The sequence below is a fragment of the Electrona antarctica genome (assembly GCF_951216825.1).
Source record: "Electrona antarctica genome assembly, chromosome: 16".
Lineage (NCBI taxonomy): Eukaryota > Metazoa > Chordata > Actinopteri > Myctophiformes > Myctophidae > Electrona > Electrona antarctica.
The window spans coordinates 10,918,554-10,939,258 of record NC_136797.1 but is presented as its reverse complement, the minus strand read 5'-3'; the positions used below and the strand labels follow the sequence as shown (position 1 = coordinate 10,939,258).

General features: G+C 42.5%; 1 protein-coding gene across 1 annotated transcript in view; it reads right to left on the bottom strand.

Moving 5' to 3' along the window:
- Positions 1-11,985: 11,985 nt before the first annotated feature.
- strbp (spermatid perinuclear RNA binding protein) overlaps positions 11,986-20,705 on the bottom strand; it is a 68,513-nt gene continuing 59,793 nt past the window's right edge. The window contains exons 13-17 of the mRNA XM_079523706.1: positions 20,238-20,372; positions 18,517-18,660; positions 16,217-16,352; positions 15,721-15,774; positions 11,986-12,623 (exon numbers count right to left, since the gene is read on the bottom strand). Coding sequence (XP_079379832.1) covers positions 12,523-12,623; positions 15,721-15,774; positions 16,217-16,352; positions 18,517-18,660; positions 20,238-20,372 — 570 coding nt within the window. The 3' untranslated portion in view covers positions 11,986-12,522. The remainder of the gene's footprint in view (positions 12,624-15,720; positions 15,775-16,216; positions 16,353-18,516; positions 18,661-20,237; positions 20,373-20,705) is intronic.

Below are 20,705 nucleotides of genomic sequence, written 5' to 3'. Positions count from 1 at the left end.
AAGCGCCTTGGATAAAGGCGCTATATAAATGCACCATTTACAAGAATATAGTATAAGTTGACAAATGCAAAACATTGTGAGGACCAATTTCCTTTTAAGACCAATGTACACAGGGTGAAAGTAGGCAAAAACGGGCATTTAAGCCAAATGCATTTTCCCAGTTAATTGCCTGATTGCTGGATGTCATTGGACATCTATGGACATTTAGCGGTTACTGTAGGTTACTGTAGGTTTAGGCTTTGGGAGATATATCTGAATAGTTATGCTTATAGTTATACGCTGGTATCATCCAACCCAAAAGTGTGAGCTTGTAGATTGGCTATTTTCGGCTTTAGGGCTAGGTTGGCAATATAGAAAAAACGTGCGCGCGTGCGTGGATAGGAGGAGGAACAGCAACGAGGGTCACCTTACAAACAGAAAACTGTGCTTTTGGTCCACCTATACATACTGTACATACATGCAGGACAAAGACAATGAGGATTTTATGCAAGTCTGTGTGTGTACATATAGCATTATGGTATGAGAGAATTCAGCACACGCGCCCACACGCACACACACACGCACACACACTCACAACACAACACAACAATATTCCCTGCCAGCATTGAGACTATAGAAAATGTGCTTTCTGCCAGGAGAGGGTGTAAGTTCCATCAGTGGTTCCCAACCTTTTTGTTTTATTTTCTTTTTAGGGGGGGGGGGGTTCCTGGCCCATGCATCTGACCGGGTCGCGCCGCGTGCATTTTCAGAGCACGTTTACTTTAATGATCGATCAATCGATTGTGTTTTCCGACTTGGATCAATGGAAGTTTACAGTAGGCCTATACGTTGACCTCCCATTTATCGGTATCACAAAGACTTTTTTTCCCCCAAGGTTTTAAAGGGTTCTCTCTTTTACATACGCTTTCATTAAAATCTTTGTATTTCGCCAATTAGCCCTTCACTAAATCCCACCCCAAAAAGGGATTGTCCAATGCCAATCCAAATAGTTTAGCAACGGTTGCTATGCAGGTCAAGCTTTCTTCACTGCTAACGTGCCTATTGGACAAGGATGGGTTGGGGAGGGACTTAGTGAAGGGCTAATTACACATGGGGGGCCCCACTTGCATCCTTGCGGCGTCCCCACCCCCCAGATTGGGAATCGCTGAGTTGGATAACGTCTCCGTCGGGTGGAAACCTCATTATGTCCAAGACCGTTAACGTTTCACCAACGATTCCAATTGTCGTTAACGACAAAAATAGCAGAGCGACGAGCTCATTTCGAGCGAGTGGATCCACTACTTTTGATGCTTCCGTGTGATCAATATAGGACGTTGATTTACATAAATTGATTAATTAATACAAAGTTTCAGAGGACCCCAGAAGCAAAGATTTGAGTTAAAAACGTTTGCTATGAAATAATATATATTCAAAGATTTGCGCCACATTTTCACAATTTTTCAAAAATAGAAGATCTACAAGCTCACTCTTGAGCTTGCAGATCTGTTATTTTTCCAACATGAGATAAAGTTTAAAATAATGGATCAAGTGGTTAAAAAGCTATACGGTGACACAGATGCGTTCCAGGTCTTTAATGGGTTGTTAAAGGGATTGTGACATCATTTTTTTAGGTTTTCTGAGCTCAATTGAACCCAAAAAAACTGAACTTTTAACATTCAGTAGATTTTCTGTGGTGTGGGGTTTCCTGGCTCAAACAGGTGTTCGGAGTTTCCTGCTGCTTGTGATGTAAGAGACAGAAAATCCCATATACAGTATGTCAATGGGATTTGCCAGCAGATGTCACCGTTTCCACTGTTTTGCCTGTTTTCATTGCAGCTCAGAAAGACTTCCAAACCCCAGAGAAAGCTCCAGACCACAGAAAATCCACTGAATGTTCAAAGTTCAGGTTTTATTTTTATTTTTTGTAATTGAGGTCATGAAACCTAAAAGAAAAACGAAAAATAAAAATAAATGAAAATTAATGTCATGAAACCTTTAAAACTATGGAGATAAGAGGTTTCTGCCCCGACAGGCAACGATACGATAAGTACAGTAAGTACAGTAAGCACCTCTGGTCCGCGGGTCCAGTTGGTTAGACATGTAGCGGACCGCGGGCAGCAGGCCAGAGGGCTCAAGAAAGGCTCAGAAGAGACGACATCAAAAGATTTAGGAAAAGATCGACGCGCAAGTATAGGAAAGAGGAAAAAGACCCAAAGAGGCAAGGAAGGAAGTAAAAGAAAGAATATAAGCTATAATCACTATTCTAAGCACAGGGTTATACTCATGATGATAATAACAAAGATAATATTGCATCTCCTACACCTATATAGATTCTACCGGCTCAAGTGTATATAAAATTGGAAGAAAAGCTATATATACTGTGATGTTACATTTCACTTTATAATCCTAAAATAATTTATACCAACGATAGTTATATTTTTGTAGCGTATTTACATAAATACATCATATAGTAATAATATTGTCATCAACACGTCGTTATAGAAACATACACCATACGTATATATATATATATATAAATATGCATATAATCATATTATAGCCACACGTACACTCACATACAATGAATATACAATCAAAAAGGAGCTATTGCAATGCTGTAATCCAGTGGTTCCCAAAGTGGGGTCCGGGGACCATCCAGGGGTCCTTGAGGGAGTTCCAAGGGGGTCCCCAGCTAAATGATAGTTTGGAACCAAATGGACCCTTATGGGTCTGTAACTCTGAGAGTGTACAAATGGAACCAAGCGGACCCCGTACGGGGTCCGCTTGGTTCCATTTGTACACTCTCAGAGTTAAATTAACATTGGGTTTTACAATAGTAAATCCCAGAGATAGAAATGCCATTAAAAGGGGGATCCGTAGCCTAGAATTCATGTCAAACTGGGGGTCCTTGAAATGAAATGGGTTGAGAATCACTGTAAAAATATTCTCTTGTGGGGTACCCTGGCATATCTCTTCAAATGGGGGGCTAATTAGTAGGGGTGGGACGATATGGGTTCCTCACGATACGATATATATCACGATATTAGGCCCTCGATAACGATAATATCACGATATTCGATATATTGCGATATTTGCGATATATATCGATATATTGTATGACATTTTATCAACGATATATCACGATATCTGCAACTACAAAATACTTGGAACTGAAAAAATGCAGCATTTTGTATTCCCACAAAGCTGTTTGGAGACTTTGGACAAATCACCATCCAGTAATTCAGTACTTCTGGTTGCTGTGGAATCTGAGTGGGATTTGCTTTATTTTAGCTGTCATTTCCTCCTTTTCTAAACATGTTGTTCATCACTTCATTATGAACAACATTTCAAATAAAAAAAATAAAAAGGGGGGGGGGGGGTTTCTCCGATATCGATATTTTAATAATCAATATCGATTATTTATCGCGGGAGGACGTATCGATATATATCGCCATATCGATATTTCAGCACACCCCTACTAATTAGTGTCAATTTGGGGGTCGTCGACGTGAAAAAAGTTTGGGAACCACTGGTGTAATCGGTTAAAACCCCATGGAAACATTCACATCTTCTCAAGTAGGTAAGCTTTGAAGCCAAGAAGTTGAGGAGGTTGTATTGCTATAATAATAATAATAATAAAGGACCAACGTTCAGCCCAGGCCTTGCAACAGATGCAGCTGAAATTCCGTCGTAAAATCAAAAAAGTATTGCTTTGTGTCGGGCTGGGTCTGCTCCTCTGTCGTGGATATACTGTAGGCCTACTGTACATGTACTGTACGGTCTGCAGGTATATAGAGTGGTTCTCAATGTCCGGTCTGGGGACCATCAGGAGGTCCACATGGATCCCTTATTAACGGGGCCGTATAGGTGGGTGAGTTCGATCAACGAGCGTACAAACGGAACCTATACAGGTATGTATGGGTCCGTTCTGTTCCATTTGTAGTACGCTTCATTTAAACACTTCCTTGTGTAGTTTGGGATCCCAAGAAGAAAAAAAGAAAAGAAAGAAAAAAAAAAAGGTTCCATTTCTACACTCTTGACAGACTGGTATAAAGCGCCCATTTGGACCGTTGGTGGGGCCGCGAACCAGACACTGAGAAATGTCTGCGGTAGGAGGAGGAGGAGGAGCAAGGCTATCCGCCAGACAGACAGACAGAGTCTGTGACTTTCATCTTTGTAGAAAGGTCTGCCAGCAGCCCCGATGACAACAGAGGAGTTTGAGAAATCTGAGAGTAACTCGGTCAGTCAGTCAGTCAGTCAGTCAGTCAGTCAGTCAGTCAGTCAGACAGACAGGCAGGCAGGCAGGCAGGCAGACAAGCCTGCTGAGATGCCCGCAGACAAGCCTGCTGAGATGCCCGCGGACAAGAAAAACCAAGTGGACGTTGAAAGATGTCTGTGCTTTTGGGTAAAGACAGACGTGCAGGCTATATAGGTGCCACACCCCCCGGACAAGACAAGGTTCCATTGTTATAGCGCCGACGTCCAACAACAATCTCCAGGGACTCTCAGAAGTCTGAGAACAGATCTTGGGGTCCCAAATGAATAATGAACGGAGCAAGGGTCCGAGGCTGGTAAAAAGGATTGTCAATGAAAAGCCCACCTGAGAGGGAGAGAGAGAAAGAGAGAGAGAGAGAGAGAGATAGGTTAATACAGTATTATGAACTACTACTAAATGGTAAATGGTACTAGTAACTAAATGGTAAATGGTGCATGTATATAGCACCTTTATCCAAGGCGCTTTACATAAATTGTGCATTACATTCACCCATTCACACACACATTCATACACCGATGGCGGCGGAAACCATGCAAGGCACCAACCAGCACATCAGGAGCAATTAGGGGTTCAGTGTCTTGCTCAAGGACACTTCGACACTAACTCTGGGGGAGCCCGGGTTCAAACTGCATGGCAACCTTGCGGTTCCCATCCAACCACTCTAACCCCTGAGCCACCGCCGCCCCTCAGTATATCTCGGTTTAGAATCAGGCTATCTTAAAGGGGTGATTCTAGGTGGACCTCTAATTTAGCATCTAATCCCGGGAAACTTGATCATGAAATCATGGTCCAATATTCATAATATTCACAAGGGGGCCATGCTACTCTTACTGTACACCAACACAGACCTCACGTAGCACTGTGAGACCATTATGAATTGAGTGGGCAAAACCATACCTATATTACATTGTCTATAGGGTCAATATAAGTAAATGAATATATGATAACCCTTCCACAGTAGTAGCTTTTTCTTTTGCATATTTTCCTACATAATGCCTATAGGCCTATTTCAAATGTTAAAATTTGTAATACAATAAATCATTGTCTTTACTTGTGTAAGTAATCAACTGGGGAAGTTTTACAATCTAATATAGGTATGGTTTTGCACACTCAATTCATAATTAACGTTCCAATTTTGGAGGTCTGGCTCATGGACTAAAAACTGGTTCTGAACTGAAAAAAAAGGGGAGTGAATATGGTCAGCGCCACTTTATTTCCACTTGCAGGATGTTCAAATAGCCAAGTAGCCCTTGGAAGAATTCCAGTGTTAAACACACTTGCTTGGCGACCACAGTGACACTTACAGAACATTACGCCGAGTGTGGCTTGAAGAGGGCTCGACAGTTTGTTAAATCCATGCACGTATTTTCTCCCCCGTCAACAGGTTTGATGGAGAGCAGGCCGCGAGTTCAATTAAACATTTAGAACCATATTCATTCCATTGAAGTTTACACTGTTTATTTCACCGAGAGAAAAGTGGAAGCAAATCATGACCGCCAAATTAGTCAATAGCTGCTGCTGCTGCTACAATGCAGGGAATTAATGACAGGTTATTTTAACCTGATAAAAAAAAAAAGTCATTATGCGGAAGAATGTAAAGTGAGTGGATAATTATACTCTTAAAACACATTAACGGTGTCCACTAGAACTCAACAGTTATTTTGGGGGGGAGGGGGGGGGGTGTCTATTGTAGTTATATAATTGCTGTAGGAATTATTCAAATCAAGTCACAAAGGAGCAATTGATGGAAAGTAAAAAAAACAAAACCAACAACAACTACAACAACCACTACACGACACGAAGACAAACACTAATCTAATAGTCCAGCAGCCGACAGGCGTCTTTTGTTTAAAGCGGGAAATTTGGTATATAGTCTTTTTTATTGGCCTAAAATATTGTCTATATAATACATTCATGAATCCACTTGCTGACCGGCTGTGAGTATTGGGCAATATTTTTTTATAGGGGTTTCAGTGACACTACCATTAACATCGTATGGCAGGCAAAAATGTCCAAGCCCAAGGAGTGTTTTTTGTGCAAAACTAATGCTTGGAATGGATTCAGAATCATGAAAACCCCTATAGGTTGACATGTCACATGCTACTAAAAGCAAAAAGAAAGTTTGACTTTTTTGACTGCCATAGGATGTTAATGGTAGGGTCACAAGAAACCCCTATAAAATAAATTGCCCAATAGCGACAGCCGGTCAGCAAGTGGATTCATGAATGTATGTATATAGACAATATTTTAGGCCAATAAAAAAAGACTATATATCAAATTTCCCACCCGTCCACCTCGGCTGGCGGACTATAGATAACTGGAGTTCAATCCAGAAAGATTGAAGCACAGTTCTGGTGGTGATGAAGCAAATATGACGTCGGGTGAAGGTCTACGTCGATCTAACCACGACTTAAAGTGGCCATCCTTATAGAGCACTGAAGTCTGACGTCAATATCGGTAGAGGGCGCTAAGTCCACTGGTTCACGTACTTTTTATTTGCATTATAATCCCCATAGGGGGATTTTAGACGGCCTCATATAAGAACTGTTTGAAAAATAAACAAATCATCCAGGCCGTTTCTCTCATATGGATATGAAGAATCAACTGACTGTGAGAAAACAATATTGTTACTGCTGCTGAATTAGTTACATTTTCGCTAGAAACAGAAACAGAAACAGCATCGAATATGATAAACGATACAGAGACACCTCCCGTCAAATTTCGCCAAGTTTATTTTTTGACCACAATGCCTTATAGAGCGTCGCAGTACCGCCCCCTACCATGGACCAGGAAATGAATCCCAATGCATTTTTCCCATAGACATTTCAAAAAGTATTTATTTAAAGACGGTTACGCCGCGGACAAAGCCAACTCGAGTCGTGACAACTCATGACAACAAACACAATATTTTGGACCAAACAAATAATTACAAAGAAGAAAAACAACAAAAAAAGTGTTGTAACCTGCCGTTTTTTTTCTTCTTTCTAATTATTTGTTCGGCCCAAAAAATTGTGTTTGTTGTCATGATTTGTCACGACTCGAGTTGGCTTTGTCCGCGGCGTAAATGTCTTTAAATAAATTTTTTATGAAATGTCTATGAGGAAAATGAACGGAGAATCATTTCCTGGTCCATGGTAGGGGGCGGGACTGCGACGCTCTATATGAGATGATTTAAGATGAGCCCATGTCATTCTCCATAGAGAAATGATACTTCCGTGAACCAGGGGATGAGCAAGTGACATCAGGACTTCGGCGCTCTATTTCAGCCATTTAGACAGACATTTTGGAAAATGTTTCTAGAAGGGCAACAATAGAAGATGGAGCTCACAGGGTGTTTGTAGAGCAGCAGCAAGTTTTGGTGCGCGAAGTAAAACAAATAAATATGGCTTATAGCGATGTATACAAGCTCACGACGGCACGAAGAAAAATCTTGAAAGTGTGCAAACTACTGATTTTAGAAGGCATTTTGTATAAGAAGGCCAAATTCTTGTAGAATTTGACCTCATGTCTAAATGGGTCAGCAGCACTCACCTTTAACATTTTAAAGGTGTTGAAAAAGTACTTGTATACTTATAATACTTATATAAATTATTTGTATATCTTACTTGAGTTTATGTGACCATTTCTGGTTCATTCATGGGTCCACTGGATATACAGCGCATGTGGTTATTCTTAACATCTGGCCAGTCAAGAACATGGTGATAAGAGGCAGATGGAGAAAGAACCACTATACCGTGCAGGGCTTGACATTAATGGCTTGTCCTGTTGTCCCGGGACAACGAATACATCTTTACGGACAAGTTGCATTCAAATTGTACTTGTTGTCAGTTGGACAAGTGACTCTTCGGTTTCATGTTTTCTAAGCCAACAATATTTGTCTGACATTATTATGGATATAGGACTGGATCTATGGCTGTGTGTTTGGGACAACCGGACAAGTGAGTTTTGTGTCCGGACTAGGGCTTTCACTTCTAGTTATTTTTACTAGTTGACTAGTTTTTTAATGATATTTGTACATTTAAAAACGGTGTAAATTGGTGACTATAATCTAGCATTCTAGCTGATCTTGAGGCCTACAAAAACGGGAAAAAAACCAAAAAAAAACAACGCTTTATTTTTTTTCTTATCAACTATACAGTAGTCAACTAGTACCAGCAAGGTTGACTAGTGGATTTACTAGTTGACTAGTTGAATAGTCGACTAGTTGCTTAAAGCCCGAGTCCGGACAAGTGAATGGGAAATGTACGTGTCTGAAGGACAAGTGAATGGGAAATGTACGTGTCTGAAGGACAAGTGAATGGGAAATGTACGTGTCTGAAGGACAAGTGAATGGGAAATGTACGTGTCTGAAGGACAAGTGCCTCAAAAAGATTAATGTCAAGCCCTGCCGTGTTGAGGTGAGGTCAAACAATAAGTGGATATGGTTCAATGTTTCAAGCTTGCGTGAATAATAGGGCTGGGCAATATATCGATATCGTGATATGCAGGTTTTTATGCTGTTTTTTTTGTTTCCCCCCTGGTTTTACGAACTTAGACATTTTACCATTGTATCATTCACTTTTCAAATATATTGCTATTTTTTGCCATTTCCGAAAAAAAGAAAATGTGTAGTGTCGTCTCAATACAATTTATCATCACAATATCGATATTAAAAAGAAAAATCAAATACTGTTGATATTTGATTTTATCCATTTTGCCCAGACCTTCTAACAGTACAAAAACAGTGCAAAAACAACATTAAACAAAACAATACTGACAGCATGAGAAGAGCAACAATAATCACATAAAACAAGTTATTTACAGTAACACATTTAAATGCTTATTTGTGCCATAGAACAGATATCATAAAATTGTTGTTTAATTATAATCATATTATCATTAAAATGGTAATGTTTTGTCAATTATTTTGGGGCCCACTTGCAATATCTTGAGAATCAGCGGTGTCGGTCGGACGACATATGACTTAACCCATTTAGGCCCGACGTTGATATTAAGAAAATGTCTTCTATATCCTGACAGTTTTCTGAAATACCTATGTTTCTATATCAGTGGTGCTCAATATTTCATGTCAAGGACCCCCAGAATTATCTGTATATTTGGCCGCGGACCCCCCCCATCTGAAAATATGTTGTTCCAGGGACGCCCCTGGAAGCAACGATTTCAGTAAAAACGTTCGCTCTGAAAGAATATATTTTAAGAGATTTGCGCCACATTTTCACAATTTTTCAAAAATAGCATATATAATATCTGGTATATAGGCTAGTTTCTGTCAATGATGTAGATATGTGCTCTGTTTGTCAAAACGGTCATTAAACCCATTCAGGACGGGAACCCCTTTTGCTGATTCAAGCATTATGTTACACTTTAGCTATTGAAAAATATCAGATCTACAAGCTCGTAGCGCAGCACCGAGTGCTGTGCTACGAGCTTGTAGGTCTGCTATTTTTGAAAAATCGTGAAAATGTGGCGCAAATCTTTGCTTCTGCAGGGGGGTCCCTGGAACAACATATTTTGAGATGGTTATCCGCGGCCAAATACATATCATCATATCAAAAACGTTGTTATTGACGTCCTCTGCGGTTGCTGGTGGTTTCACCAGCACCATTATGTGTCCCCAGACCAAGTAAAAAGGTATTACTTTCTCTTTGGGGGCTCTGAAATGGATGCTGCAACAGATGGGAAGTGTGACAACGAATGAAAGCAAATCAATATGCAGCTGACAGCTCTTGTCGTTGGGCAGAAACCTTGTATCTCCCACATTTCATCCTTTTGTTTCTCCTCCCCCACCATAAAATAATGTCCTGGTTTATACATTGTTGTTGCAGGAACCAGACGGCTTGATGCGAAAGGTGTGAACATGGACGATTTACAAGCTCACATTTAAAGGAGCATTCAGTGATTTGGGTGATTTGGAAAACCACCCAGTCCGCCCCGGTAACAAAATGTGCACATGCACACACACTACAGTGGGGGGGGGGGGAAGTGCAACAGGCCAACAGCATGTGCACCAAGGCCCGCCCCCACTCGATCATGATTGGAGGAAGGCCCCTCTCATCCTGATTGGATGAAGGCTTTGCCACCCGCCACCAAAACTGAAACTAGGGTTGTTTTTACCCCAGGGGCTCACTGGGGACAGGGAGGAACTCCTTATATGGTCAGCACACTCTATAGTAGGGAGGATTATAAAAAAAAATAAAAAAAATAAGTGATATTTGAATGAAGTGAAATCACTGAATATACCTTTAAAAGGTTTCATGACATTAATTTTAATTTATTTTTTCGTTTGTCTTTTAGGTTTTATGACCTCAATTACACCCAAACAACCTGAACTTTGAACATTCAGTGGATTTTTCTGTGGTCTGGGATTTTCTCTGTGTCTGTGAAGCCTTTTGAGCTGCAATGAAAACAGGCAAAACAGTGAAAACAGTGACATCTGCTGGAAAAACCCTTTGACATATATGGGATTTGCTGACTGTGACATCACACTCCACAGGAAAATCATGAGCACTTGTTTGAGCCAGAAAACCCCCAGAGCACAGAAAATCTACTGAATGTTAAAAGTTGCAGGTTTTTTGGGTGCAATTGTACGGAGCCCCTGAGTGGCCATGGTAAGAAAAATGTATTATCTCGTCCGGACAAGATAATTATTATCTCGTCCGGACAAGATAATATCTCATATCTTGTCCGGACGAGATAATTTATTTTTCTTACCATGGCCACTCAGGGGCTCCGTACAATTGAGCTCAGAAAAGCAAAAAATGTTCTCGTCGTGGTTATGTCCGACTAGGTATTAACTACACTGGCTCCATTGGAACACAAGGTTCTCTTTCACATTTCCGAATGTTTTTTCTTTTACATACAAGGTTTCTACCCGACGACCGCGACGGCACGCAGCTGACAGCTCCGTTTGGAAATGCTGCTGCTGGCGCCGCCGAGCCAACGAGGTTGAATGTGACAAGGCTTTTCTAAATGCCTCCCATTTCCCTTCATTCTGTGAACAGGTCAAAGTTGGGGTACTAGAGTGGAATAAAAAAGAAGAAGGTGCTGATGAGGTATCAAGCAAAAGCCTCGACTGACATTCAACCTCTGTGTGCTGCTCGAGTCGAGCCGAGTCGAGCCAGTGCATGAGGGTTGAATACCAAAACGCACAACAAGGAACCCCGAGGGGTGTATGGGGGAAGGTTTGGGTCAAAGCAATCACAAGGTTGAGTGTTTCTGTGGGTAACATAACTTAACCGGTTTAGGCCCGACGTCGAAAATTCTTCTAAATCCAGAAAAACTGTTTTCTGAAATACCTCATGTTTCTATATCAGTGGTGCTCAATATTTTATGTCAAGGACCCCCAGAATTATGTGTGTATTTGGCCGCCGACCCCACATCTGAAAATATGTTGTTCCAGAGACCCCCCCACCCAGAAGCAAATTAAAAACGTTCGTAAGATTTTGCGCCACATTTCCACGATTTTTCTAAAATAGCAGACCTACGTACAAGCTCGTAGCGCGGCACTCGGTGCCGCGCTATCAGCTTGTAGATCTACTATTTTTCGACAGCTAAAGCATAACATAATGCTTAAAACACCAAAAGGGGTTCCCGCCCGGAATGGGTTAACATAACTTTCCTCTCTAAATGAGCAACTCAAATGAGTTCGATAGTGTCTAAATGCTAAGTAGAAGTAAAGGGTACTACTGCCTCCAGAGTCTATTCTAGCAGAATCGGATACTATAACACAAGGCATTTCTGTTTAGCTTTTAGAGACAAGACAGACTTTATTTTTGTGTCCACATTTTGCGTCATCTTTCCTATACATTCTTCAACACGGCTCACATTGATGCGTTTGTCTTTCTTCACAGAGAATGTGTGTCAAATCAATCAGATCTAAACCTCTCCCTAACTTATACAACAAGCACAACAATAACAAAAGGCTGAGTGATAATAGATATAGATATAATTTAGATTCAAAGAATGAGGTAACAATTCACAGTAAGAAATCCTTCAAGTTTTCTTTTTTTTTATCTTAAGAACTTAAACCTGCAGTATGTTTTTCATCTTCAGAAGACTTTTTTTTCCTTTTTCTTTTTTATGGTAAGAACAAAAAAGAAACATAAAAGCACTTTTTGCTCACTCATAAGTCCTTAAATAATCTCTCCTTTAATATTGTAGGAAAACAATAACAATAACAACAATAGCCTCTTTCCCTTCTAGAAAAAAATAAAATAAAAAAATAAAAGGCTAGATGTGTTGATCGATACCCGTGTTCCCCTCGTGTGCTAAAAGAACTGGTAGTGAGACTGGTAGTGAGGGAGAGAGTAGGCGCCGGTATAGGCGGGCATTTTCATGACAGGCAACAGAAGCATTCTCTTGGGCATACCTAGAGTGGGAGACAACGAGAAAGAGGTACAACTCTGAGTGAGTGAGTCAGTGTTGTTTTTGGCAGCAAATTTTAGTTTTAGTCATATTAGTCGTCTGGAATGAAACTTCATTTAGTTTCAGTCCACATTTTTAGTCACCTGGAATGTTTTAGTGTTAAGGCGGTTGCACACTGGACACGTTTTTTCGGAAAACCGATGGAGAAATGCTGCTAAAAATCCGAAAAACGCGCTCTGTTTGCAGGGACCTTTAGTCTAGTTTTAGTCGACTAAAATGTTGTGTGATTTTAGTCGACTAAATCTACGGTTGATTTAGTCGACTAAAGTGTATTTTGGCGGGCCTCGATGCCGTCGTAATGGCTGATTTTACACTTGCTGAAAATAGCCGATCTACAAGCTGACAACGCGTCGCAGCGCGACGCGTTGTCAGCTTGTAGATCGGCTATTTTCAGCATGCAACCAAGTGTAAAATGACTTATACTGGATCTCTTGTCCACTAGTCCCTTCCTAACATTTTAGTCTAGTTTTTATTAGTCAACGAAATTGTCAGTTTATTTAGTCTTAGTTTTAGTCGTCATAGCTTAGTTTTCATTTAGTTTCCATTTAGTTTTCGTCAGTGGGAAAAGGTAGTCGACACCAGTGTTGATTTCAAAATCAACACTGGCGTGAGTCCAGGCCAGGGCAAAACAAAATGTGTCTTTGCTAAACTACGCTAACGTGCTAAACCACTGGTTACGATGGGAGACATTTATAGTAATTCCTGTGCATTCGATGGGTGGATTCATACTACATCGGGTGGGTTACAATTAGCGTGAGGTCAGGGGAACCCCCACAGGGTCCTTGGGGGGGGGGGTTCTACCCAGCTAAATGATTGATAGTTAGAACCCTTATAGAGTCTGTGACTCTAACAGTGTGCAAATAGAGCTTGTACACCGGCGTCACTTGAGGATTACATAGATTGAGGTCCCAGTCGCAGAGATAAAATAATTGCATCAAATGAGGGTTTATGGCCTATAATGCATCAGACTGGGGGTATTTAATTAATCCATTAAGACCTGAGGTAAAAATTCAAATAATGTCTTCTAATCTAAGTCATGAAACCCTATGTTTCTGTTCAGCAACCCGTCCACCAGTGACATCATCGTCAGGCAGATTTTTCTTGAAACAATATTTTTTCACAAACATATTGTTATTATCGTGAGAACAATGGCTTCCATTTTCGCATTGCAACTTTTCAGGACTAGAAAGCCTGCAGTTTCTATTAGCTTGGATTCCCCATCGATGTCACTGGTGGACGGGTTTCTGAACTGCCCACTGCCCTCCTATGAACATAGACAGAGTAGAAAAAACTGGTGCCCATTTTATCATGATTATTACTAGTGAGGACCTAGTATATGAAGATAGGTTGGTGAGGGATGCGCTGCTCCCGTGCTTGCGGTTAGGTTAGGTTAGGGTTTGAGGTAGGTTGTCGTTCGGACCAATGGTATTGTCGGAACTAAAGCATGCACCCAGTTCCGCGACCAGGGTGGTTTTAGCAGGCTACATTTTTGGGTCAAACAGTAAAATGGCAACATAAGGAGTGAAAACGGACGGCAGCAATAGCATGTTGTCATGATGTGGAATGTTCCGTAACAATACATGGAACATTGCAGTCGAAAGATTACAAAACGTCGTCTACAGTCCACAATGTGATGCAGTCGTTTCTGTAGGTTTCTTCAAATATTTTAGCTTTTACTCTCCTTAATGTCAAATACCCGAGATAGAATTTCCCAGTGCTGTGCTGTGCGTGCATCTGAGTGTGCGTGCGTGCGTGTGCACTTGTGTGTGCACACGCGTGTGCCCATCAAGAATTGTCAAAGCAGCAACAGGAGGCAGAACAAAGCAAAGCAGAAAGCACCGCGTCATCAGTGCCCATACCCGAGGCGGGGTTGGCGAAAGGGCCTTTCTGTGTGGAGTTTGCATGTTCTCCCCGTGTCCCCTAGGGTAGGTACCCTCACATGTTCTCCCCGTGTCCCCTAGGGTAGGTACCCTCACATGTTCTCCCCGTGTCCCCTATGGTAGGTACCCTCACATGTTCTCACCGTGTCCCCTAGGGTAGGTACCCTCACAAAAAACATGCAGTAATCCTGGTCTCTAAACTACCTCCCCCTGGCGGAGGAACTGGTCGGAATAACGTGTTCCTTCCACGCGCTACGTCTGGCCGGGGAAACTCTCCCCTGTCAGCATGAGGTCAGCCCTCTGCCCCCCCAGGTTGGCAGAGGAAGTGTAGCGCCCAGGATTACATTAGATAATTGACACTGGGTGAAAAAAAATGGGTTGCAAAATCGTGGGATAAAGATGTAGAAATTAGCAAAGCAGACAGGAAGCAGGGTGAAAGGTCACTGTGGTATTATACAGCTAGAGCAAGGATGGTGTTAGCTGGCGTGGGAAGAGGAATGAGCACCTACAGCCTACAGCGCCACCTACAGCCCCACCTACAGCCTCCCCACCTACAACCGGGAGGGTGGGCAACTTTGATTGATATTTTTTTTTTAATTGGAAATCCTGAAAAGTAACATTTTTATTTAATTTCAGATGCATTTAGTTATTAGCTTATGTTAACTTTATGAACATAAATGCAAATACATTGTAGGACATAACATTTTAATACTAGTCATTAAGCTACTAATATGGACTGGAGTAATTCAAAGCGGGTCATGTTTGCATGTTTGGAATTGTTACAGCTGAAATCAATAATATATCAGTTTTCCAGATATTAATATTTATTGTGGGCCACATTAACACAATACTGCCCAGCCCTGTATAGTACATACCATAATGTACAATACATACCATAATGTACAATACATACCATAATGTACAGTATCATACCATAATGTACAATACATACCATAATGTACAGTATCATACCATAATGTACAATACATACCATAATGTACAGTATAATGTACAGTACATACCATAATGTACAATACATACCATAATGTACAATACATACCATAATGTACAGTATCATACCATAATGTACAATACATACCATAATGTACAGTATAATGTACAGTACATACCATAATGTACAGTATAAAGTACAGTACATACCATAAGCTGGAGCGGCTGCGGCTGCTGGGTTGTATCCATATGGTGAACCGAAGCCTGCAGGGGGCGGAAGAGAGCAGATTGCAGAGAACAAAGTTAGTTTGTTTTCGTACAGTATACGAATCCAGGGTCCAAACCCATTCTGGGCGGGAACCCCTTTTGGTGTTTTAACTAAGCATTATGTTATACTTTAGCTATTGAAAAATAGCAGATCTACACGCTCATATCGCACTCGGTGCCATGCTATGAGCTTGTAGATCTGCTATTTTTCAATAGTAGATCTTGTACAGTAGGTCTGCTATTTTTGAAAAATCCTGAAAATGTGGCGCAAATCTTTGAATATATATTCAGAGTGAACGTTTTTAACTCAAATCTTTGCTTCTGGGGGGGTCCCTGGAACAACATATTTTCAGATAATTCGGGGGGTTGAGTACCACTGACATAGAAACATTAAGTGAGGGAGGGGACACACGTCGTGACACTCTCCGTCGTTGCTAACCTGGCAACGATGAGTATCCGGGAGGCGTGGCGGCGCTGACGAAGGCTCCTCTGGCGAGGGCGGCCCGCCCTCTCCCTCTGGCCACCTGGGCTGCTACCGCCGAGGCTGCTGCTGCCGCGGCCAACGCTGCTTTGGTCTGGACGGACACGGGGACGTGCAGAGAGTGTTAGAGAGGCATGGGGGCTGAAATCCCGTTAAGAGGGCAGTTTTAGACAAAGAAATTGCGAAAATAGCTGATCTACAAGCTCACAACACGTCGGGCTGCGACGCGTTGTGAGCTTGTAGATCAGCTATTTTCACGGGCACAACCCAGAAATCTTTATCTACTGGAGATGCGGTGTGTAACGACATGGATTTAGAAACGACTGACATAGAAACATGAGTCAGGATGATAGAAGGCATTTGTAGAATCGTCCTCAGGTCTATAAATGGGATAAATAGTGAAAATGGTGAAAATAGATCTACAAGCTCACAAGCTTGATCTATGTTCACTGCTTTTGTGCGACACTCAATTGTGTGATTGGAGTGGAGATACGAGGATTCCGCCCGACAACATATATCAAATATCAAACGTTTTAATCGTAAATTAAATTAGTAAAAAGAGTGTTGAGCTAAAGTAGCAAAATTAGCCGATCTACAAGCTATGATCTACAAAAAAATGTGAAAGTGTTTCTTTTTTTTTAATAAATATTGAACCAATGAAAAGTATTGATAAAAGCTTGTGACTAAATATTAGATCCATTTGAGCACAGGCTAATTTCTAGGTTTTGGACATACAGGGTTTCCGGTCGACCGACAGCGATTACACATGTATAAATACATGTACAAACACACACAAAAACCCCTTTCAAATTAACCCAAATGTCTTGAATAATAAATCACTTAAATGGTAAATAATAATGGTAAATGGTGCATTTATATAGCGCCTTTATCCAAGGCGCTTTACATAGATTGTGCATTGCATTCACCCATTCACACACACATTCATACACCGATTGCAGCGGAAGCCATGCAAGGTACCAACCAGCACATCAGGAGCAATTTGGGGTTCAGTGTCTTGCCCAAGGACACTTCGACATGTAGACAGGAGGAGCCGGGATTCGAACCGCCGACCCATGGATCATTGGACGACCTGCTCTACCTCCTGAGCCACAGTCGCCCCTTAATATTGATCTAATCCGATCGCAAAGTACACAGCTTTATCGACAAGGCTAAAAGGTAATCTGATAACTGTCGAGGCCACCACGGATTACTGTGTTGCTGAACACAGAGTTTTATTGATTGCCAATTGGACACGATATTGACAAAGGTGATCTGCCAACATGTGGAGGGACAGTATTGATAAGAAACGTGATGAGGGAACAACTCAATCACTTGTCTAGGATGGTGAAAGGCTTGACATTGACCCAGGGCTATTATAGTTAAAGGGATATTTCACTTTCAAAAAAAGCTTTTGGTCATTTCATCGTCTACTCAGTCTTATGTGAAAACCCCGGACAGCTTTTAACCCATTTTGGGGCGGGAACCCCTTTTGGTGTTATTGAAAAATAGCAGACCTACAAGCTCATAGCGCGCCACCGAGTGGCGCGCTACGAGCTTGTAGGGTCTGCTATTTTTGAAAAATCGAGAACGACTGACATAGAAACATAGCTTTTTCAGAAAACTGTCAGGATGTAGAAGACATTTTTAGAATCTGATCTCAGGTCAAAATGGGTTAAGTTACTTGATTCAGTATTTAGATATTTGATATTCATTTTTGCTGCCCCGCCCCCTTCCTATTACAAACCCATTATAACTTCAAACTCCATTTTAACCATGATAGCATCATTGAAAACACCCAAACGTTTTTCTGGTGACTGATGTTGTCCTTCTAATAGGCTACGTGAGGGGGCCGTGTTTGTTCATATACTGTTTTAATTTATAATTAAATAATTAGAAAGAAGAAAAACAACACAAAAGGTGTTGTACCCTGCCCTTTTTTTCTTCTTTCTAATTATTTGTTTATTTCACTCGGTGGTTCCCAAACGTTTTAGCTCAAGACCCAAAAAAACTATTAGACGTTTTCCCTCCCGGGGCCCAAACTAGTGAAAAAAGGCGATCTACAAGTTCACAACGAGGTGCGAAGCGTTTTACTACTATACCACCACTTCTAATTAATGGATTTTCTTAGTATAGGTTTTTCTTTGGTTTCTTCATGAATTTGCTGGAAAAAAAATCATTGAATTTTGTTTTCAATTCATGTATTTTCTTTTTTTGTCCGCCATGCACCCACACACGGGGAACGTGCAGGGAAACGGTACCTGACTCGGGAGTATCTTCTTCTTCTTGTTGGCCGCTGCGTTGGGTCCAGAGAACAGCTTCTCCAGGGCAGCCAGCGCCGCGCTGGCCTTCGCTACCTTCTTATTGGGGCCTGCCCCGCGGAACTTCTGTCCATCTACCTCCACCTGAGACGCGCGCACACACACACACACACACCATCATAATTTTTCGACCACGGTTGAGATCATGGATTTCACGATGCCACGCCAGACTTCCCGGTCGAGTCAGTGAGTCAGTCAGCCAGTGGGGTGTAGCCTATATCAGTCAGTCAGTCAGCCAGCCAGCATGGGGTAGCCTATATCAGTCAGTCAGTCAGCCAGCCAGCCAGCCAGTGGTATAGCCTATATCAGTCAGTCAGTCAGTGGTATAGTCTATATCAGTCAGTCAGTCAGTGGTGTAGCCTATATCAGTCAGTCAGTCAGTCAGTGGTATAGTCTATATCAGTCAGTCAGTCAGCCAGCCAGTGGGGTGTAGCCTATATCAGTCAGTCAGTCAGCCAGCCAGTGGGGTGTAGCCTATATCAGTCAGTCAGTCAGCCAGTGGGGTGTAGCCTATATCAGTCAGTCAGTCAGCCAGCCAGTGGGGTGTAGCCTATATCAGTCAGTCAGTCAGTCAGCCAGTGGGGTGTAGCCTATATCAGTCAGTCAGTCAGCCAGTGGGGTGTAGCCTATATCAGTCAGTCAGTCAGCCAGCCAGTGGGGTGTAGCCTATATCAGTCAGTCAGTCAGCCAGCCAGTGGGGTGTAGCCTATATCAGTCAGTCAGTCAGTCAGCCAGTGGGGTGTAGCCCATATCAGTCAGTCAGTCAGTCAGTCAGTCAGTGGTATAGCCTATATCAGTCAGTCAGCCAGTGGGGTGTAGCCTATATCAGTCAGTCAGTCAGCCAGCCAGTGGGGTGTAGCCTATATCAGTCAGTCAGTCAGCCAGTGGTATAGCCTATATCAGTCAGTCAGCCAGTGGGGTGTAGCCTATATCAGTCAGTCAGTCAGCCAGCCAGTGGGGTGTAGCCTATATCAGTCAGTCAGTCAGTCAGTCAGTCAGTCAGTCAGTGGGGTGTAGCCTATATCAGTCAGTCAGTCAGTCAGTCAGTCAGTCAGTGGGGTGTAGCCTATATCAGTCAGTCAGCCAGTCAGCCAGTGGGGTGTAGCCTATATCAGTCAGTCAGTCAGTTAGCCAGCCAGTGGGGTGTAGCCTATATCAGTCAGTCAGTCAGTCAGCCAGCCAGTGGGGTGTAGCCTATATCAGTCAGTCAGTCAGCCAGTCAGCCAGTGGGGTGTAGCCTATATCAGTCAGTCAGTCAGTCAGCCAGCCAGTGGGGTGTAGCCTATATCAGTCAGTCAGTCAGTCAGCCAGCCAGTGGGGTGTAGCCTATATCAGTCAGTCAGTCAGCCAGTCAGCCAGTGGGGTGTAGCCTATATCAGTCAGTCAGTCAGTCAGCCAGCCAGTGGGGTGTAGCCTATATCAGTCAATGAGTCAGCCAGCCAGTCACTCTTCTAGTCAATCCGTCTCTAGGAGAACAAGACAGCTTGTTTAGCTCCGTCCTGCTGTCAGGCAGGCCTGCTAATCAGTCAGCGGAGCAACGGAGCGGCCAGGCGGAGCCACGGAACAGAACACACCCTGCAGAGAACAGGCCTGCTGGGGGAGCCAAGCTGACTGATTTACCTTTACCACTGATCAGCTATTTGGTGTGTGTGTGTCCTTACTTCCATGACAAAGCGCTTGTCGTGGCTGCCTCCGCTCTCAGAGATGAGCTCATACTTGAGGCCTCGTCTCTTCTCGTTCAGCTCCATGACGGGATTCTTTCCGCTGGCGGTCAGTATGGGACCCTGAGTTCTCACCTGACGCACGCACGCACGCACACGCACACGCACACACACACACACACACACACACACACACACACACACACACACACACACACACACACACACACACACACACACACACACACACAGTAGGATGAAAAATATGCAACGTGGGCCCTCTGGAGACATAAGTGGCCCTCCTCTACATCCTCAAAGTTGCCCACCCATGCTCTATTGCCCATTTGCAGACCGCGTTTCCATGTTTCCATCAGAGTTCTCAGTAAAGCAACCTCCTGCTGCCTCTTGCATTATGTGCTAATTCAAAACAGGTGGTACGCAGGGCAGTTGAGTGATATCTAACGAGCA